The sequence below is a fragment of the Macaca nemestrina genome, chromosome 10 (assembly GCF_043159975.1).
Source record: "Macaca nemestrina isolate mMacNem1 chromosome 10, mMacNem.hap1, whole genome shotgun sequence".
NCBI classification, from domain to species: domain Eukaryota; kingdom Metazoa; phylum Chordata; class Mammalia; order Primates; family Cercopithecidae; genus Macaca; species Macaca nemestrina.
In genome coordinates this window covers 21,754,114-21,777,325 of record NC_092134.1, presented here as the reverse complement: position 1 = coordinate 21,777,325, position 23,212 = coordinate 21,754,114, and the positions used below count along the sequence as shown (strand labels likewise).

At 38.5% G+C, this 23,212-nt stretch overlaps 1 protein-coding gene across 19 annotated transcripts in view; it reads right to left on the bottom strand.

Moving 5' to 3' along the window:
* LOC105493406 (ataxin 2) overlaps positions 1-23,212 on the bottom strand; it is a 155,411-nt gene that overhangs the window by 53,253 nt on the left and 78,946 nt on the right. For 11 of the 19 annotated variants that reach the window (XM_071071074.1, XM_071071082.1, XM_071071083.1 and 8 more), the window contains 8 exons: positions 18,959-19,050; positions 17,943-18,140; positions 16,324-16,502; positions 14,262-14,507; positions 11,438-11,620; positions 8,503-8,700; positions 8,004-8,111; positions 7,662-7,732 (listed from right to left, as the gene is read on the bottom strand). In XM_071071074.1, coding sequence (XP_070927175.1) covers positions 7,662-7,732; positions 8,004-8,111; positions 8,503-8,700; positions 11,438-11,620; positions 14,262-14,507; positions 16,324-16,502; positions 17,943-18,140; positions 18,959-19,050 — 1,275 coding nt within the window. The remainder of the gene's footprint in view (positions 1-7,661; positions 7,733-8,003; positions 8,112-8,502; positions 8,701-11,437; positions 11,621-14,261; positions 14,508-16,323; positions 16,503-17,942; positions 18,141-18,958; positions 19,051-23,212) is intronic. The other 8 variants (XM_071071076.1, XM_024796463.2, XM_024796464.2 and 5 more) reach the window with 2 other exon arrangements.

The window sequence follows — 23,212 nt, the reverse complement described above, 5'->3', positions numbered from 1 at the left end:
GACAAATGGAGAAAGAAAATGTGGTATATATACATAATAGATTACCATTCAGCCACAAAAAAGAATGAGATCCTGTCATTTGCAACAATGTAGATGGCACTGGAGGACATTATGTTAAGTAAAATAAGCCAGGGACAGAAAGATAAACTTTGCCTATTCTTACTCATTTGCGGGCACTAAAAAAACAACTGAACACATGGAGATAGTAGAATGGTTACCAGAAGCTGGGAAGGGTAGTGGGGAGGGGGAGGGAAATGAGGTGATTAGTGGGTACAAAGAAAATTTAGAAAGAATGAATAAGAACTCTGCAGGACTGGAGGTAGAAATGAAAAAGATATTACAATGATTTAAAAGATTTTTAAAGGCTGGGCGCGATGGCTCATGCCTGTAATGCCAGCACTTTGGAAGGCTGTGGCGGCCGGATCACAAGGTCAAGAGATCGAGAACATTCCAGCCCACACAGTGAAACCCCATCTCTACTAAAAATACAAAACTTAGCTGGGCGTGGTGGCACATGCCTGTAGTCCCAGCTACTCAGGAGGCTGAGGCAGGAGAATCACCTGAACCCTGGAGGCGGAGGCTGCAGTGAGCCGAGATTGCGCCACTGCACTCCAGCCTGGTGACAGAGTGAGACTCCGTCTAAAATAAATAAATAAAATAATTTTAAAATTTAAAAAGTTAAATAAAGAATGAGTAAGATCTAGTATTTGACAGCAAAGCAGGGTGACTACAGTCAGCATTAATTTGTTGTACTTTTTAGAATAACTGAGGGAGTACAATTGCAACGTTCATTACACAAAGAAATGATGAATGATGATGGTGATGGATACTCCATTTACCCTAATGTGATTATTACACATTGTATGCCTTTATCAAAATATCTCACAGACCCCATGAATAATATGTCTACTATGTACCCATAAAACTATAAAAATAAAAACCTTTAAAGTAGACTGCAAAACCAAGGACCATCAAAAAGAACAGAAGACAAAGATATTAGCGAAATAAGTGATGAGGTTTTTAAGTTTGCAGACCAGAAAAAATAAATGCTATCACTGGCTGAAGATGATTTAACATGGCATCCTCTAAAAAAGAAAGAAAACAGGAATGGCTGAAGAAAAGGGGGAGCAAGTATAAGCAACAAAAACAGAACTCAAGCCACAGGTTAGGACAACGGACCTAAGCCACAGCCCCAGGTGGTGAGAAGCAAACCAAAGAGAAACCTACACAGCCAAAAAGGTTGCCTGAAAATTGGAGAGAGCCAAGATGCCTCTTCAGCCTCAGCACAGGCAAATAAATTTCAATGGTTTCATTACCAAGGCTCCTGGTGTCATGGCAAACAGCATTATGCAACTCAGGCCCATCTCAAGCTTTACAGCATAGCTAAAGAGACAAGTGGCTGAGGGCAAATGTTGACAGGGCATTTATGTGGGCACACTGGCAATTTAAGTCACAATGTAGGGACTTACTGCTTAAACTTTCATTTGTTCACAAAAATCTTCGGTAGAGGCTATCCACATAATAGACCAACTACATATATATTGCCAAGGACTTCGGAGTTTAATTATCATAAGGATCCTTGAGTGAAGGCAAAAATTAGACTTTTGGTGTTGCTTTTTCTTATAATGTCAAACACATCTGCAGTTCTTCCTATGGGTTGGACATTTTTTTTTTTTTCAGACAGGGTCTGGCTCCGTTGCCCAGATGAGCACAGTGGTGCAAGCTCACCTCACTGCAACCTCCATCTCCCAGGCTCAAGTGATTCTCCCACCTCAGCCTCCTGAGTAGCTGGTACTATTGGCATGTGCCACCACACCTGGCTAATGTGTGTACTTTTTTGTAGAAACAGGGTTTTACCATGTTATCCAGGCTGGTCTTTAACGCCTGAGCTCAAGATATCCACCTGTCTCAGCCTCCCAAAGTGCTAAGATTCATGCATGAGCCACTGCACCTGGCCAGACACTGTTCTAAACTAGTTACAGACTTATTCATTTAGTCTTTACAACGGCCCTATTTGATGTAGATACTATAATTGCCATCTTACAAATAGCAAGTCCACTATTTGGTATTTGAATATAGCACTCTGCTATACTGAAATATATTGTTATAATGCTATATTGCTATATATGGAATACAGCATTCTGCTGTATTTCCTCTCTGCACTATACTAAACCTAATGGAAAACTGAAGTTACTTTATTTATTTATTTATTTGGAGACGGAGTTTCACTCTTATTGCCCAGGCTGGAGTACAGTGGCACAATCTTAACTCACTGTAACCTCCGCCTCCCGGGTTCAAGCATTTCTCCTGCCTCAGCCTCGAGAGTAGCTGGGATTACAGGCACCTGCCACCACGCCTAGCTAATTTTCTGTATTTTTAGTAGAGATGGGGTTTCATCATGTTGGCCAGGCTGGTCTCGAACTCCTGACTTCAGTTGACCCATCCACCTCAGCCTCCCAAAGTACTGGGACTACAGGAGTGAGCCATCGTGCCCAGTAGAAAAGTGAAATTCTTATGTCATATAGATGACAAGACTGGGTCATCTATATTTTGCTAGTAAGAATGAACATGTACTGAATACATACCATGTGCTACGCACTATGCTAAACACTTTATAAAGGCAATATCTCATTGAGCTCTCACAGAAACACTATGAAGCAGGTTCTAAAACTAACCCATTTTGGCTTGGGGGAAGTAGACAGCATGCCACAATGTTACGCACATGATGTATAGAGGCCAACATTCAAACCTACGTCCATTTACCTCTAAAACCCACACTATTAACCCAAAACAGATCAAATTACTAGCAATTCTTACACAAATAAAGCTATCTGTAGCCTGCATATGGCTCACAAGGGAATGAACAACAAACACACAAGGTATTCCTATTTCTGCCTCAATGAAGGACTACAGATATTTGTGAACAAATGCAGTCTGGGGCTATGAGCAGGTCATGAAGTTAGTTCTAATGAATCACTGATTGAACAGTGAGGCATACACTATGCATTAGTTACTATTCAAAGCACTGCTAGAAGCTTAAACACCAGATAGCCAGGCCTGTTATTTACTAGACACGTGAGTTTGGGCAAATTACTTAACTTTTCTTTGCCCAAGCCGCCTAATACACACAGTGCAGATACAAACAGAACTTGCTTGAAAGAAATGTTAGACAATAAAAGATTTAACATACAAGCACGAAGAACAGCATCTGGTACGCAATAAAACATAAGAGAATAACATTATATTATCTGAAGAGAACAATTAGAAAGTTCACTATTTTTTTTAAATTTTAATTTAAGTTCTGGCATACATTTTTTTTCCCCACTCTCTTTTTTTTTGAGACAGATTCTCACTCTTTAACCCAGTAATGCAACCTCGGATCACTGCAACCTCCACCTCCCGGATTCAAGTGATTCTGCTGCCTTAGCCTCCTGAGTAGCTGAGATTACAGGCATGTGTCACCATGCCCGGCTAATTTTTATATTTTTAGTAGAGACAGGGTTTTGCCATGTTAGCTAGGCTGGTCTCAAACTCCTGACCTCAAGTGATCCACCTGCCTCGGCCTCCCAAAGTATTAGGATTACAGGCATGAGCCACCATGCCCGGCCCACTCTCATTTTTTAAAAACTATTTCTTTTATTCTTGGTATGCCCCTACGGATCAAGGAGTTATTAGTAAGAGGCTAAATAATACCTTTGGTTATTCAGGCTCCTAAAAGTAACAAGACTAAAACTCCTAAAGAGATAAGACTTTTTATGTTGCTCCTTCTTGGAATTTAAGTCAAGCATTAATGAAGGTTTACAGACAGTTGTGATGATAGCTAAAATGTTTTCTGCTAACTGAAAAAGTATAGCCTTTTAAAATACAGTAACTCTAATCAAGACAGTATGGTACTGTTATAAGGATAAGACATAGAGATTCAGTGAAGGACAATTCAGAGTCCGGTAATAAACTTTCACATTTGTAGTCAACAGACTTCCAACAAGCATGTGAAGATAATTCAATGAAGGAAAGAATAGTCTTCTTTTTTTTGAGATGGAGTCTCACTCTGTCACCCAGGCTGGAGTGCATGATCTCAGCTCACTGCAACCTCTACCTCCCAGGTTCAAGTGAATCTCCTGCCTCAGCCACTAGAGTAGTGGGACTACAGGTGTGCGCCACTATGCCCAGGTAATTTTTGTATTTTTAGTAGAGATGGGGTTTCACCATGTTGGTCAGACTGGTTTAGAACTCCTGACCTCATGTGATCTGCCTGTTTGGGACTCCCAAAATGCTGGGATTATAGGCATTGAGAGCCACCGTGCCTGGCCAAGAATAGTCTTTTTAACAGATGGTGCTGGGACAACTAATATCTACATGCAGAAGAATGAATCTGGACTCTATAGAGTAAAAATGGTTATAAATGTATGGTTATGTGTCAATTAGAAATAAAAAATTAATATTAAAGAATGAATCTGAACCCCACCTTATACTAAATAACTGCTCAAAATGGGCTGAGCACCAAGTCACTCTCCAATGAACTTTTCTTTTTCAAATTTTTTAGTAACAATTTATTTCACTTAAAAAAAAAAATCAAACGTCATTCTAATAATATTGTTATAGAAAACGGGTCTTGATCCAGACCCCAAGAGAAGGCTCTTGGATCTTGCACAAGATCAGGGCGAGTCTGCAGTGCAAAGTGAAAGCAATTTTTCACTTTGGGAGGCTGAGGTGGGCGGGTTACTTGCGTCCAAGTGTTTGAGACCAGCCTGGGCAACGTGGTGGAATTCTGTCTCTGCAATAAAAATACAAAAGTTATTAATAGCAATGTGTGGCGGTGCACACCTGCAGTACCAGCTACTCACTTAAGCCCAGGAGGCTGAGGCTGCTGTGAGCCAAGACTGCACCACTGCCCTCCAGCCTAAGCAAAAGAGCGAGACTCTGTGTCAAAAGAAAAACAAAGTTGTTCAAAATGGATCACACCTCTAAATGTAATTCTTTAAAAAACCCAGAAGAGTAATAAACCTTAATGATTGACTAGACAGTGTTTTCTTAGATATGACACCAAAAGCGTAAGTAACAACAAAATCAGATAAATTGGACTTCATCAAAATTAAAAATTTTTGTGCTTCAAGGGATGAAAAAGTAAAAAAAAACCCAACAGAATAGGAGAAAACATTTGCAAACCATGTATCTAACAGGGACTTGTACACAGAATATATAAAGAACTCTTACAACCTAATAATAAAAAGACAACTCAATTTTTAAAATGGGCTAAAGATTTGAACAGACAGCAATCCAAAGAAGATATATAAATAGCCAATAAACACAAAAGATGTTCAACATCATTAGCCATGAAAGAACTGCACATTAAAGCCACAATGAGGTAACACTTCACACCCACAAGGATCACTATAATCAAAAAAGACATGACAATAAGTGTTAGCAAGGATGTGGAGAAACAGAAACCCTCATACCCTGCTGGTGGGAATGTAAAATAGTGCAGATGTCTCGGCAAATAGCTTGGTAGTTCCTCAAAAGGTTAAACACAGTTGCCATATGACCCAGCAATTCAACTCCTAGGTAGGTACACAAAAGAAATGAAAACATAGGACGAGAAAAAAACTGCACACTCATGTTCGTGGCAGTGTTATTCAGAATAGTCAAATAGTGAGAACACCACAAATAGCTACAAACTGATGAATGGATAAACAAAATGTGGTATTATCCATATCATGGAATATTAGTAAAAAAAAGAAATGAAGTACTAAAACATGCTCCAACATGGATGAACCTTTATAACACTACCCTAAGTGAAAGAAGCCAGTCGTAAAAACCATATATTTTATTATTTCATTTGTATGAAATGGAAATTTGTCCCAAATAAGCCCATCCATAGAGACAGAAAGTAGATTAATGGTTACTCAGGGATGGGAGTAAGGGAAAGAGAAGGGCTGGAGGCCAGTGTGGAACAACTGCTAAACTGGGCATGGGGTTTCTTTTGGGGGTGAAGAGTATGTTTTAAAATCAACTGAGGAGATGGTTGTACAATATAATTGTGAATATATTAAAAACCACTGATTTATACACTTTAAATGGTTGATTTATATATGTAAATTATATCTCAATAAAGCTGTTACAAAAACATGCTAATTCACATGCTTCAAAGTAAAAATGTTTTTCTTCATGAGATATTAAATTCAATCCAAGTGTAGTATAAGAGGGGGCTGAATGATGTTAAAAAAATAACGCTGAGGAAAAAACTCAAATGGGGAAGAATACCTACAGCAAGACATCATTTATAGGAAATTTAAGATTATGCAAAAATATCATCTATTGCTCACAGATATATTCATATGCAGTGTAAATATAAACAACTGCACAGAAAAGAAACCCTTCCTTTTGGAAGGGAAGAGGGGGAAGCAGTTGAGGAGCAGCAAATACATAACAGGAGTTTACCTGTGTTAGAATGCTTAACTTACTAAGCTGGGTAGTGGGCACATGATCATATTCAATATTCTTTGTATCATGTGTATGCGTTAACTATTGTTTAACAAATTGAAACACCTTTTTTTTTTTTTTTTTTTGAGACGAAGTCTTGCTGTCGCCCAGGATGGAGTGGAGTGGCGTGATCTCGGCTTATCGCAACCTCTGTCTCCTGGGTTCAAGTGATTCTCCTGCCTCAGCCTCCTGAGTAGCTGGGATTACAGGCGCCCGCCACCATGCCAAGCTAATTTTTCTATTTTTGGTCGAGACAGGGTTTCACCATGTTGGCCAGGCTGGTCTCGAACTCCTGACCTTAGGTAATCTGGCCCACCTCGGCCTCCCAAAGTGCTGGGATTACAGGCGTGAGCCACCATGCCCAGCCAACAAATTAAAATTTAAGTTAACAACTGTTAATAGCATTAAAGCTGAATACATACATGTGCTAAAGTATGAAATAATAAGTAGTATTTTGAATGTTACCAATAAATCAAGAATGAAGTTATTATTAACATTTAGAAAGCTAAAACACAGGCTGAGGAAAGGCTGCCTTTGCCTTTGATTCACTCATCCTTTAATTCAGCTACTTTCTTTAAAAGGCTGGTATTTAGATTTACCTCTCTAAGAAGTTAACTTTCCAGAAGATTTCTTGGTTGGTCTCAAAATCTACCTTGATATCTATAGTGTATTATAGTATATAATGTGCAAAAGAATGAAATGACAATCAAGGAGAGATGGTAAGCAAAGCCTGTCCTAAGATAGAGAAATAATGTTACAGAAAGATTTTGACATAATATATTTGTGTACAAAGTACAAATCTCCAACTACCTCAGAACACCAGAGTCCAGTACATCTTCCATTTGCCACACTAGATTATTAATGACTTGGCCTTGCTCTACTAATATCTAGCTTCATTAACAAAGTAATCAAATGACCATCAAATACTAAGCTGTGCTATGGTGGTTTCAAATGTCAGGGCTATACTCTCATTTGATACCTACAAATTGGTTACCAAATCTCATGATTTTAGTTATCCCACTTAAAGGATAGGCAAAGACCACTTTAAGAATGTTCTGCTTTCTACATATATGGTTTGATGTTTCTGATTGTATACATAATGCATTTCTATAAATAGATGATAAATCTTTAGTAATGTTTATTTTTTAAAACTCAAATTAATCAGTCAGTACAACACTTACCCTAAAATCATTCTTAAATTTCTTTAAATCATCAATCTGTTTTCTATGTTCAGAAACAATTGGTGATATACCTGTAAAATTAAGAACTGTTAGACACAGGTTTATTTTTAAACTTTAACATTGCATTCTTTTTGGTATGAGATGATAGAAATTAGAATAAGATATAAGATCAAAAAATAATTTCAAATATTAAATTTGGATTTTGGAATTTGTCAAGCAATACATTTATCTATCACAATAGTTAAGAAAAAATGTTGAACGAAAATATTCTGTACGGGCATGAAATTAGACATACTCCTTCCTATTTCTACAGTTAAGCCTAATGATTCTTTAAACTCTAACCTTTGTTTTCAGCTTTTGAGAAGCTAGGTGATGTTTCATTGGGCTTAATATTTTCTTTATTCCCTGCAGGAGAGTTCTGCCTTTGATCTTGAAGTCTGGAATCTTTAGCTAGAAAACATTTTTTTTTTTTTAAATTCAGAGTTAGAAGTTAGAAAAGTAAAACAAGAAAACACTGAACAATAATTTTGATTTCCTATGTTTTTGGGAAAGAATGCTTTCATTTTAAACAGAGGCTTTTTTCCTTTGTAGATGTCATATGAAACACCAATAATTTTATTTACATAGGTATTTGACACCCAGGAATGTTAACCTTTCTAACACAGACATTGTATTAAATTAGTAGTATTAAACAACATCAAAATTTACACAAACTTTTAAATGTGCATTAAAAATACTTGTCTATGAATAAAAATAAGCTATAATTTTTTCATATAATGTTACTCTCTAACATTCAATTTCACAGCTGAGATTATGGATCTAGAAGCCTTTTGTTACATACCCTCACTAGAAGGGGTAACAGCTCTGTTCGATGCAGGACTAGCAGGCGTAGGAGATGCAGCTGGAATAGGCATGGCAACAGCTTCAGTTGGAATAATACCAGCTTGGGGAGAAGCAAGAACTGGCCCACTGGGGGTATTTCCAATACTGTTCTGTCTAGGAGACCTGGGTCTATGAGTTTTAGGGGATAATCTTGGAACTAGAAGAAAGGGAAAATTTATTTATTACATTCTCAGTTCAAATGTTACTTCCTCAAAGAGGCTTCTCTTAAGACCTAGGTAAAACAGTCCTCTCTAGCCCTTTCCCTTTATCCCATTACTGTTTTCTTTTCCAAAATGTTAGGAATTTGCTGGCAATCAAAACCACAAGTATCTGAAGAAAAACAACAATTACTAATACGTATGATTTTCTCTCCTAACTAAATGTATCAAGTGCTTCCCCTGCCTAAGCCTCTGGCATAGCTGGGATTACAGGTACTCGCCCCCACATCCAGCTAATTTTTTGTATTTTTAGTAAAGACGGAGTTTCATCATGCTGGCCAGGCTCGTCTCAAACTCCTGACCTCAGGTGATCTGCTTACCTTGGCCTCTCAGAGTGCTGGGATTACAGGCATGAGCCACCACGCCTAGCTCTATAAATTCTTTATAGCGACATCAAGGTTCACTGTGCAGTAATCAAGGAAACTTGAGACCCAAGTTAGTCAAAAGGGGAAGATAATAAAAACAGGGTTTGTATCTCATACGACTTCCAAGTATGTATCTAATAGGTTTCATATACCATTATAAACCTATCTGCAGAGATTAGATTCAAAGGTTTAGAGAAAATGGTTTGATTACTTCATTTTAGTGGTTTTTTTTTTTGTAAGTCACAAGCGTCACGGAAGAAAACTATTATTCAACAACTGCCATTTTTCCAATTAGTAAAAACAGCAAATCTATAATGCTATTCTGAGTGTGTCTCCAAAACTATGCTTATACTCTCTCACTTCTAATCATGTTATTCTCAAAATTAATTTCCAGACCATCTAAGTAATGTCAAAAGATTAATGGAATAGTTGAAGCAGATTTTTTTTTTTTTGAAATGGAGTCTCGCTCTGTAGCCCAGACTGGAGTGCAGTGGCACAATCTCCACTCACCGCAACCTCCCCCTCCTGGGTCCTGGTTCGGGCAATTCTCCCGTCTCAGTCTCCCAAGTAGCTGGGATTACAAGAACGCACCACAATGCCCAGCTAATTTTTGTATTTTTAGTAGAGACGGCGTTTCACCATGTTGGCCAGGCTGGTTTTGAACTCCCAACCTTGTGATTTGCCCACCTCAGCCTCCCAAAGTGCTGGTATTACAGGTATGAACCACTGCGCCTGGCTGGCTGAAGATTTTTTAAATTTTTGTTTTCTTGGTAGTCTTTAGATAACTGAAGACCAAAGAAGAAAATAAAGAGTACAAACGAATTTATGGTACAATTACATGAATGTACATCACATGAAGCTGAGCAGAAATGTATATCAACTAAAAACAGATTTAACAGTTGGGTTTTGTTTTGTTTTTGTTTTCCTTAACCTTGAAGATCTTGCTTCTTTTTTCTTTTTTTTTTTGAGATGGAGTTTCCCTCTTGTCACCCAGACTGGAGTGCAATGGTGCGATGCTGGCTCACTGCAACCTCCACCTCCTGGGTTCAAACAATTCTCCTGCCTCAGCCCCCCGAGTAGCCACCACACTTGGCTAATTTTGTATTTTTAGTAGAGATGGGGTTTCACCATGTTGGTCAGGCCGGTCTCGAACTCCTGACCTCAAGTGATCCACCCACCTCAGCCTCCCAAAGTGCTGGGATTACAGGCATGAACCACCACACCTGGCCGATCTTGTTTCTTTTAAAGGTTCTACGGACTGATTAAATAGACTAAGTTTTTTTTTGTGTTGTTTTTTTTTAAGCTCTTGCTCACCACAGTTATGGGAACAAAGCACTAAGGATTGATTGGCAAAGTAGCAAAAGCAGTCAGCCTTATTGTAAAATCATGTCAACGTCTAATTTTTATACTTTTTTTTTTTTTTTTTTTTGAGATGGAGTCTTACTCTGTCGTCTAGGCTGGAGTGCAGTGGTGCGATCTCGGCTCACTGCAAGCTCCGCTTCCCAAGTTCACGCCATTCTCCTGCCTCAGCCTCCAGAGTGGCTGGGACTACAGGCACCTGCCACCACGCCTGGCTAATTTTTTTTGTACTTTTAGTGTAAGAGACAGGGTTTCACCATGTTAGCCAGGATGGTCTCGATCTCCTGACCTTGTGATCCACCCGCCTCAGCCTCCCAAAGTGCTGGGATTACAGGGGTGAGCCACCGCGCCCAGCCTAATTTTTATACTTTTATAGCTGGTGTCAGCATATTCCTTATGCTAATCACAGATAAAACTTGGACGCTTCATTTGTATTTCATATTCCTTATAATGGAAATATAGTTGGGAATTAGTGCCCTATACAGATGCTATAGAAACACACTACAATGTAAGCCAAAAATAAATGTTTACAGAATGTAATGATAAACAAAGCTGCTAAAAAGGAAATATGATCCCTACAAATAGTGTTACATACTGTGTTTGCCTCGTATTCGAGAGGTACTTCACAAAACTTTATAGTTTTATAATATATCCATATTTATGAACCTTACAGGAATCTCATCACAACCCCATAATGTAGACTAGGCAAAAATTATTAACACTTTACTCACTGAGAAATCTCAACTTCAGAATGAGTGTTTGACTTGCTTTAATATATGGTGAATAAGTGGTAGAGCCCAGAATAAAAATATGGGCTTCCCAATTCCTGGTGATTCTACTATTTTTAATATATATATACTTACACTTCCTCAAACAGAGTTGTAGCTCAGCCCTCTTTACATCTAGTGTAATGACAAAATGAGTACCGTCATTATGCCCAAGTGTTACCTACCCCCACTGACCACTGATGACCACGTTCCCCCCGAGGGACTGGTCCTTGCTACTGGAGGAGTAGCTGCTTCACTGGGTGGGTTGTGGGATACAAACTCTAGGCCACTGGATATGGAACCCCTCCCAGCAGAAACTCTGTGATTTCGAGGATGTCGCTGGGCCTTTGGGGACATCCTTGGAGGCCCTAAGGAAGAAACAGTGAACATCACATAAATGCCATGATGTTCATCAGTACTACTTTTCTGCTAAATACACCCATCCCCACACACATGCACACACACACACTCTCACTCACTCCACAGTTTTTCCTTGGTTAAAAATAGGAAAAAAAAAAAACACAACACCGTACATATTTTTTGGCCATACTAATTCTTTCAGAATTATTTTGTGGAATGCCATAAAGTTTTGTAAATAAATTTTATTATTTCCCTTTATTTTTAAAGAAAGGGAGGGATGAAGTTGGTGGTAAGAAATCAACAATAAGATGTCAACTCTTAAAATAACTGTAGCAATCTGTTTCAACTATGTCTTATTTGTAAAGAAATAGGTTACTAGAAATTATGACTACATGATAAAATATTTTTAACTTTCCATATATTTTACCTTTCCACACCCCGAATTTTCTACATTACTTCTAAAATTAGGAAAAAAAAATTTAAACAGAAGACTATTAATCCCTATACACTCGATACTACTAAAATATATGTACATACCCTTCTTAAATTTCTCTAAAATTTTAGGTTATTTATCTCTTCTATCATGATCATCAATTTTAAAACTCGGCTTAAAACAGTAAGCAGTAACAGTAACCTGTAAGCAGTTTCTTAGGCTTAGCAGGCTGTGAGATGAAAATTCTATTAAGGAGATGACTTGTATTAGTCTATTAATAGATGACCAATATAACTGACATTTGGGGAAGAAATCAGCACTACATGAATTGTCAAAATTCTGCATTATTGATTCTGCCAAGCCACTAGTGACTACTCTTTCTAAATCAGCCTACTGTGCATTAGACCAATCTATTAGCTAAGAAGAGTGGACAGAATGGCCCTCATCAGATAAGTCTACTGGTGTTAACACCAAGCGAAAACTTTCCTAATGTCAAAGTCAAATCTCCTCACTCTCTCACCCTGCTGCCAAACTCTTTAGAACTTCAAATTAATGTGTGTTCCCAAAAGAATTGTTTTTTTTTTATTATTATTATTTTTTAAGACAGAGTCTCTCTCTGTCGCCCAGACTGGAGTGCAATGGTGCGATCTCAACTCACTGCAACCTCTGCCTCCCAGGTTCAAGTGATTCTCCTGCCTCAGCCTCCCAAGTAGCTGGGTATTTTTAGTAGAGACGAGGTTTCACCACGTTGGCCAGGCGGGTCTCAAACTCCTGACCTCAAGTGATCCGCCTGCCTGAGCCTCCCAAAGTGCTGAGATTACAGGCGTGAGCTACCATGCCTGGCTCCCAACAGGAATTTAAACAAGAACATGATCTTTAGAAGAATGCTAATGTTATGCACTATAATTTTCAAATGGAAATATTCAACATCTCTGACACAGAACGTATATTTCTATGTGAATAGTTATAGTCTATCAGCAGTCCTTATATCTTAATGTAATAAAAATGTTCACAGTAATTAATGATCATGTCTTATTTAGTATATTCTCATTAAATAAATATCACTTATTCAAATAATGGACCTCAAGAAAAATATCAACAGAACTTTGCATTCAGTGACCACTATTAAGGCCCTTTTGAGCAAAGAAGTCACCTTGAAAATCAGTGGAACTTGCTCTTCAAGGTTAGATGCTTCAAGGTCACATGACCTGCCTGCTTAGATGGTAACAATTTATTTAAAAGTAGCCAATATAGTTTTCTCCAGGGAAGCAGGAGAAACACATTTTGTGCAGAAAACTTTATTAGTCCCAACATAATCAATATTAACTAACTTTAATGAACAAATCAGATTAAAATTTTAACATAAACATTCAGAACTAATATCAAAAGGACATTATGATTCAGAAAACAGGTTTTTAATATATATATGGGTAGCATTAAAATTAGAATGTTACCTTTCTACAACATATCCATGTATTCGATATGTGGCAATGATGGATTAAGCACCAAATACTGAATAAGAATTACAAGATTTTATTCTTATTTTTGATGAGAAAAAAATAGCTAAAATATTCAAATTCATGTCATTTTTATCAATAATTTTATCTCAGATCAAGGACTTCTCCCAGATTAAAGCAGCCTTTCACTGTGTAAGATTGCAAAGCTAACTTTAAAAAAATTACTCAGTTAAATTTAGAATTCTTCTGGCATTCTAAAAATCAAACTACTTTAATCGAAGAGCAGACACGCAAAGGCAGCTATATGGGCTGTCACTCTCAAAAATGACCCAGAAACACCCTTCCTGCTTATGGCCAATAGGAAGGTTCACTAGGACCTTGACCAAAGAGCCGTAAAATGAACCAAAGTTCAAGACTGGTTGAAGAAAGTTCATTTGTTTAACTCCTGTATACAGTGCAAATAAGGAGGGGGAAGGCTGTGGGGCAGACCTTTCTGGGGCTGTAAAGAAGCATAATTATCAGGCAGAGATAAACTCCCTTTTTAAACAACAATTCAGGAGAGTTTATAGCTTCACACAACATTTATCAAATTTCTCTCTAATGAACAAAAGGTTAATAGAAATAGTTGTAATAAACTAAAGTTAAAACACAGAAATTGTAGGTTATTAAATAATGAAGAGGAAACTATTTTGTAATTATAAACTCACATAGGAGTTAAACAAAGACAAACAAAAACATGAACAAATTGTGGTATTGTACCTTCTGAAGACATGCGTTTAGGCATAGTAGAGACAGGAGCTGGAGAACCATGAGCAGAGGGGTGAGACGGGGGTCTGGATGGCCGCGAGGGGGGCCTGGAGGGCGGCCGTGTAGGGGTGGCTGCCCGAGGTGGAAGAGAGTTGGGACCTGACTGGTAGCGAGAAGGTGGGCGAGAGGAAGGAGATGGGCAAGGCGATGGCCAGGGAACACCTGACAGAACAAATGATATGAAGGAAAGTATAAAAACTAAAGAAAAAAATGAGGGAAAAAAGTAAACAGAAAAAAAAGTAAAATGACAAAAATGATTTCTTGTACATTTTAACCCTTTGAGGACAGTCATTTGATTTGTGATAAGTTTTAGCATAACTTAACAGACATAAATTCACATTTTACTTTAACCTCCTTAAGATTAAGTCTGTTTAAATGAATACACGTTCCCAAAGGGTTAATTAGGATCTACACACACTATTAAAGAAGACAGTTAAGACTTTGCCTATTAATCTTGCTTCTATAACTGTTTCTCAGTAATCAGTTGTTTAAAGGAATATAACATACACTAGATAATTTCACATAATAAATCACAATAATTCCTACTCAGGAATAAGATTATTTACTGTATTAGTTTTAACTCTGAGGCATAATGAAAATAAGCAGTAGCTATTATATCCAATTAGAAATGCTGGTTCCTTACAATTATCTATGATTTTCATCAGGTTTACACTTGAACCTAAAATTCAGTTTGAAATCTCATTAAGCAAGTCCCATTTAAGTAGAAATAAAACATTACTCTTCTAGAGTCACGAGAGTATCAAATGATAATATTCATTGCTCTTTCAAAAAAAAAAGTCTTGACCTCATTAAACTAGAAAAAGGGAGACTTTCTAAATAATTTACACAGTTATCTAAGCGACTGCTTAATAAATACTGCAACTACAAAGCAGTCATCACCAAATAAATTTATATTGATGGATATGCCTAGGTAAAGATACACATAGTATTTAACATTACATATCACTTACCTTAATCTTATCAAACAGTCCAGGTCTCCTCTCCATAGGGTTCCACACACTTGAGTATCATACATTTTTCAGCCCCCTTCAGGTTTTTTAGCTTTAAAATTCTGTTTATAAACAACTAAAATCTTTCCTCAATGAGCAAAGAAATTTCACCCCCAATATTAAGTACTGAAAATACTCAAGAGTGTCCATTTGGAGAGGAATTCTGGAGAAAAGACTCAATGAAAACAAATGAAATTGGAAACTGAGCGTTCTCTATTTTCATCTTTCTAACTTTCCAAATTTAAATAGCTAAAATTGAATGACCACTCTTTTCCCAAAGTTAGTAACATACTATTGCTATTACTATTCCCATACTATCCACAGAACTGTTGTTCAGTATCCCTGATTTATGGAAAAGATCCACAACCTACAAGACATATTCAACCTAGATTTAGAGGTAGAGTAAAAAATGTCTTCCTACTAATGATTCAGGTTTCTTTTACTTAGGTTGCTAAACTGTAACATCCACCCTTAGACTAAGGGTTGTTTTTGTTGTTTTTTAAGCGCATTTCTTTAATTACTTTCTTCACATGACTCTTAATCATGTCTTATAAAAGCTACCTCAGATCCTTTCTTGAAGTAAGCATAATATAGAAACAAATAATGAGAATTAATCTATATTAACCACAGTGTTGCACATAGGTTAGAATTTTCCATATAAATTATGTCTAAATAATTTTATCATCCAGTGTTTTTAAAATTGAGAACCTACCCAAAGTTTCCAATTTCTTTATATGTGGAGTGTTTTTGGCCAAGTGATTGTCTTGGGTTAAATGTAGCACTTTATCATGAATATTTCATCATGCTAAATAATGTATATGCCAATGACGTACACAATGTTTTACTAATTTGATATCCACAAAAGCCAATTTTAAGCAATGCTGAAGTGAAAAACTACTCCCCAAATCATTAAAGTGCACATTCTTATCAGTTATGCAAACTATTTTAAGTATTTAGAAAACTATTTGATCAATGATATTGACAAGTCTGGTCAAAATACTTGCCTCCATTAACTACTCTTTGGTCTGAACAAGAATTCGGGTTGAAATCTGAAGTGTGAGAAGTGGATCTTGATGGCATGGAGCCCGATCCAGGCTGGCCCATACGCGGTGAATTCTGTCTCCCACTTCCCCAGGATATGACTTCTCTATTTCTTTGTCCAGGAGGAATATATTTATTTTCCCTGAAAATGAGAGATCCTCTAAATCATTTTATTCCAAAAGGTACCAAGTCAATGAAACATATCTAAAAGTCATCTTCACAGAAGGGAATGCTTGTTACAAAAAGGTTCTACACTAAACCAAACTGCCTCACTCCCAGATGCTCTGTTCTTCCATCTTACCCTGAGTTCTAACCTCTGGCCTGTCCCTTCACTTAGATTCTGCTCCTAAGCACAAAGTTTAACAGATGTGTGCTCATTCTTATCCGACTTGACCTCTCTGTGGCTGATTCTATCAATCTTGGTCTATCTTCAACATTTCTTGTCCTTCACTTTCTCAATTTTATTTTCTCTGAGATATCTTCTTTCACTGGCTGTTCTTTAGTTTTCCATGGCTCCAATATCGGCAATGCTGATGAAACCTCAAACTGAACCACCAGTCTCACAATGTCAACATCTGTCAGTGGACATGTCAACTCAAATCACCAGACTCTAAGCTGACTGCCTTGAAGAGAGGATGCATCTCTTAGTTTATCAGATAGGTAGCAGGTATTTCTGAACACATGTTTATGAATAAATGAAAGACCCACAAGTCCCACAAATGCAATTAGCTGCACAAATGGAGTCATAGTTTTTCCCCTCAAACTTGCTCCATGGTTCCTCTCTCTCTCACCAGTACATCCATTAAGTCACTTAGTTATCAAATAAACCTCAGGTTCATCCCTGAACTAGGTGGTTAACAAATTCTCACAGTTGAACTATTTCAATGCACTAACTGTTCTCTGTATATCAGCCAGTCCTCAATGCCCTAGGGTTTATTCACCTCATCTCCTTCCAACAGGGTGCTCTTTAGCATGACATGCCAAGTCCTTCAATGACCTCAGTTCCTACTGTCAACTGCCACTGCTGCACCCGACACAGATCCTGTGTTCCAGACACACGCAACAACCAGCCCTTACCTGAGCTGGCCAAATTTTCTCACACAGCCATGCTTGTACATGGCTTTTCATCAGGTGAGAAATTCTTCTCCCAACTCCTCTCTGAATGTCAAAGACCCTATTATCTTATCACAAAATGTCACCTCCTCAGTGAGGTTTTCTCTGACTCTGTAGGTTATGCTAGCTCCTCCTCATTCTGTATGTTCCTAGTACTTTGAACATGCCTTTAACCAAGCAAATCATATTGTACTGCTGTGATTGTTACACGTATCCCCTACCAGACCACTATTTTAACAAGCTCTTCAAGACCTTGGATTGCTCACCGTGATATACCACAGAGCTTACTCTCAAAAGCATATTTTCCAAGATTACCATAACATTCTCTCTAACAGATCTTAAACCAATTCTACTTGCATTCTCTACCTAAGCTATATTAAAGGAAGAGGAAATATAGTAACAATACACCGTCTCACACAGACCTTGAGTTGTGTATCCAAAATACTGCATCATGATTTCCTTTAAATACCTAGTGTTTATGCTGTGCCCCTCACGTTCACTGGAATTTCTCTGAACTGCTGTGTATTTTTCTTCCTCACTCCTATCATCATTTTCCAGGGCCACTCGAGCTTTGTACTGGGCACTTGACTCAATTTCTTCTGCTAACTGGTTTGCCCTTGCTTCCCGTTTTAAAAATTCTTCTGAGTTATCTCTTTCTAAGGGCACCCTGAAACATGAGGAAAAGAAAAGCAAAATGAGTACTTTAAAGCCACAGTTTATATATCTGTCATAATCAACTACTAAGAAAGTTTAGAGTTTAGAATACTGGTTAAAAAACAAACAAACAAACAAACAAAAAAACACTAAAACTAAAAGTTATAGTGATCTGTTTATTTATAAAACAAAATTCTAACCTTTTTTCTGTAACTTTTTCTCCAGAGGAACATATTTTAAAAACTAGTTCAACTGTTCATCATAATCTCTGCCCTTGCAAATTTTGTGTTTTTTAACAACTTAAAAGACAAAACCAGCCAGGCACAGTGGCTCACACCTGCAATCCCAGCACTTTGGGAGGCCAAGGTGGGTGGATCACGAGGTCAAGAGATCGAGATCATCCTGGCTAACATGGTGAAACCCCGTCTCTACTAAAAATACAGAAATTGGCTGGGCATGGTGGCGCACGCCTGTAGTCCCATCTACTCGGGAGGCTGAGGCAGGAGAATCGCTTGAACCCGGGATGCAGAGGTTGCAGTGAGCTGAGATTGTGCCACTGCACTCCAGCCTGGCAACAGAGCGAGATTCCGTCTCAAAAGAAAAGGGGAAAAAAAAAAAACAAAATTTGTTTAGAGGATAAAAATAGGGTATAAGCAAACTACATTTATTCCCTTTTTTTAATGGAAATTTATCACACGTGGTAATAAGAGAAAAATTATTTCACGTAATTGTTTAACTTAAAAACTAATGGAAACATTTATTCATCATAAATTAAGTTGATGAAAATCGAAGACAAATGCACTGAAATAAAAACAAACTTTTTAAACTTACGTATATGAAGATAAACTGCTATCATATGTAGACACTACACCATAATTTTCTTCATTATATCGAAACATATCATTGGGATCCCATCCATTAGACTAGAAGAAAATGAAGCTTGTTTTTCAAAATGACAAAGTATTTGTTCCCTTTCATTCAGTTATAACCAACATCTATATTAACAATATCTAACAAGCTACTTGAGCAAAATTAGCAAATTAGAAAACAGGAAAAACTTTCCTTGAAAATGTTTTAGAAAAATACTTACCAGCCCTTACAGTTGATAAATAACTATACAACATAATTATTTGAGCAGTTATTTTTAAAGTTTAGAACATTTTAATCACTTCATAAAATAGCCTTCAGATCAGGGTTCTCTCTTTTCTCTAACCTGTAAAAGCCATCTTTCAGTAGAGACATCTGCGTTTACCTGTAACCTTCTTGAGATCACTGGTCCTCAGGTCTGTGGAGGACAGGAGGTACATATTTTACTTCTTTTAAACAAAGGATTCCACATGGAACAAGGGGTGCTATTTAATAGCCAAAAATATTTCCAATATTTGGGAGAAAAAAGGGAGAAGCCAATGCTTTCCCCCATGTTCAACGATTCCAAGGTGGGACCACGGTACTAGGTCCCTGGCAACCTCCCCTTCCTCCTGGGAATTCTCAAATGGGAAGGCAGCATGAAACGGTGAACAGGCAATCACTGGACAAAGTCACAAGAACTGGGCTTTAGAACTGGTTTTACCATTAGCAGTTGTGAGACCTCAGAAGTGGCAACTCTGGATCTCAATACCCTAACCTATAACCTCAGCATAGGTAACTCCACAATTCTACAAGGAAACTATAGGAAATTACCATTTGCAAAAGGGAGGCTGCCTTCTTTTTTTGGTGGCGGGGAGCCGGGGGCAAGCAAGTTTATTAAGAAAGTAAAGAAATAAAAGAATTCTACTCCGTAGGCACAGCAGCTGAGGCCGCATTCTTAAAAGTAAAAGAATCAACCAGTTGAGCCACAGGCTGGAAGATTATTTACCAGTGAATATTAATGTCTGGAAAATCACTTCTCTAATGTTTCAGCTCCTTTTTTAAAGCCTTACTGGTGAAAACTATAAAGTCCAGTAAAGGTTGTAATCCATCCCAGAAGAACGAACACAACAACCAAGCAATGCTGATGGCAACCTCAATGCTAAGGCTTGCCTCAAAGTTCACCTATAACCTTCGGTCCTCCTGTGCTACTCCAAGTAAGACTATAATGTAAGTCTACCACCAACACAATTCCTTTTGCCAAACACATGGGCAGGAAATTACAATTACTTATGGAGGCTTTAAAATTACTTAAGTAATGTATGCCCTACATAAAAAAAAAGCACACAATACAGAAAGACATCCAGTAAAAAGTAAATGTCTTCCAATCCCACTACTACTAACAGTTCCGGCTGGGCACAGTGGCTCGCGCCTGTAATTCCAGAACTTTCGGAGGCCAAGGCAGGCGGATCACGAGGTCAGGAGATCGAGACCATCCTGGCTAACAGGGTGAAATCCCGTCTCTACTAAAAATACAAAAATACAAAAAATTAGCCAGGCGTGGTGGCGGGCACCTATAGTCCCAGCTACTCCTGCTGAGGCAGGAGAATGGCGTGAAACCAGGAGGCAGAGCTTGCAGTGAGCTGAGATGGCGCCACTGCACTCAAGCCTGGGCGACAGAGCAAGACTCTGTCTCGAAAGACAAAAAAAAAAAAAAAAAAAAAAAAGAATTTCAGCGGGGCGCAGTGACTCACGACTGTAATCCCAGCACTTTGGGAGGCCGAGGTGGGCAGATCACCTGAGATTAGGAGTTCGGGACCAGCCTGGCCAACAGAGTGAAACCCCGTCTCTACTAAAAATACAAAAATTAGCCAGACGTGGTGGCGGGAACTTGTAGTCCCAGCTACTCAGGAGGCTGAGGCAGGAGAATTGCTTGAACAAGGGAGGCGGAGGTGGCAGTGAGCTGAGATCATGCCATTGCACTCCAGCCTGGGCAACAGAGTGAGACTCTGTCTCAAAAAGAGTTTATTGGGTGTAATTTCAGACATCTTCTATGCAATAAGAATATGAACAGCTCTTTTTAAAAAATACATTCATGGCCAGGAGAAGTGGCTCATGCCAGTAATCGCAGCACTCTGGGAAGCCGAGACGGGCAGATCATGAGGTCAGGAGTTCAAGATCAGCCTGAACCAACATGGTGAAACCCCATCTCCACTAAAAACACAAAAATTAGCCAGGCATCGCGACAGTTACTCAGGAGGCTGAGGCAGGAGAATCGCTTCAACCCAGGAGGCGGAGGTTGCAGTGTGACAGAGCGAGACTCTGTCTCAAAAAAAAAATCAAATAGGATCCAAGTGTTCTGCAATGTGCTTTTTCTTTCAGTAAATCTTAGATATCTTTCCCTACTGGAACGCCATTCTTTCTGGGAGATGTGTAGTGTTTCAACTGAATGGTAACATCATAAATCTAACTCATGGTATACTGATAGACACTTAGAATGTTTCCAGTTTTCACTATTAGAAATAATGCTATGGCCAGGCATGGTGGCTGACACCTATAATCTCAGCACTTTGGGAGGCCAAGGCAGGCAGATCACCTGAGGTCAGGAGTTCAAGACAAGTCTGGCCAACATATAGTGAAACCTCGTCTCTACTGAAAATACAAAAATTAGCTGGGTGTGGTGGCACACACCTGTAGTCCCAGCTACTTAGGAAGCTAATGCAGGAAAATCACTTGAACCCAGGAGGCGGAGGTTACAGGGAGCTGAGATCACACCACTGCACTCCAGCCTGGGTGACAGAGTAAGACTCCATCTCTCAAAACAACAACAACAACAAAAGAAATAATGCTGCAAAAAATTAATTAATTAATTTAATTAAATCCTGGTTGGGCATGATGGCTCACACCTGTAATCCCAGCACTTTGGGAGGCTGAGGTGGGTGGATTACCTGAGCCCAGGAGTTCCAGATCACCCTGGGCAACATGGTAAAACCTCGTCTCTGCAGGAAAAAAAAAAAAAAAAATTCTCACATATAATTATTTGCATGTCTTATGGATATATGAGGGCAAAAATAAATTACTAGAGGTAGAACTGCTGGAACAAAGTGTATGTGCATTTTAAATTTTGATGAGCATTGCCAGATTCTCTCCAGAAAGCCTCTATCAATTTATCCACCTCCCCAATAGTGTAAAAGAAGTCTCTGTTTCCTCACATTTTTCATACAGGTGATGTGATATACACACTTGAGAACCATTATATTTGGTTATATATGATTCGTTAAAGTTTGAAAATTAATGACATGTTGCCTGTGTATGTCCAGTTTTATTACTAGACTTGAGGTCAAAGTAGGACATTTTAGGCTTCTTGTCTGAGGAAGAGTGTCATTATTAAGCTGATTAAGTTTGATGCCTTAAACATCAAACACAGATATGTTACAAATTCTCTTTCTACTCAATGGAAGGTTCTTCATTCTACTCAAATTTTGCTACCATAACACTCATTTTTGGCAAAAGACTGCTTTGCATCTCTATGCTCTCTATCCTAAAGATAGTCTTTATTAAGCATTTGTTTTTATTTTTATTTCGTAGAGAAGGGGTCTCATGGCCGGGCGCGGTGGCTCAAGCCTGTAATCCCAGCACTTTGGGAGGCTGAGATGGGTGGATCACGAGGTCAGGAGATCGAGACCATCCTGGATAACACGGTGAAACCCCGTCTCTACTAAAAACACAAAAAACTAGCCGGGCGAGGTGGCGGGCGCCTGTAGTCCCAGCTACTCCGGAGGCTGAGGCAGGAGAATGGCGTAAACCTGGGAGGCGGAGCTTGCAGTGAGCTGAGATCCGGTCACTGCACTCCAGCCGGGCGACAGAGCAAGACTCCGTCTCAAAAAAAAAAAAGAGAAGGGGTCTCATTATGTCGTTCAGGCTGGACTCCAAATCCTGGGCTCAAGTGATCCTCCTGCCTCAGCCTCCTAAGTAGCTGGGACTACAAGCATGTGCCAGCATACCCAGCTAAGCACTTCAAGTACAGATAATGCATTAAAGAGAGAAGCAAAACTAGTATGTGACAAGAAGCATTTTAGAAATAAGAGTTCTGTTGAGAACAATCCCAATTTAAGACCAATAAATTTATGTAATGCTTTAATTCCAATGTAACCTAATTATCTTAATAATGACAACCTTTTCTTCAGACAAGAAGCTTAAAATGTCCTACTTCAACCTCATCTCTAGGTGAAGTCAACA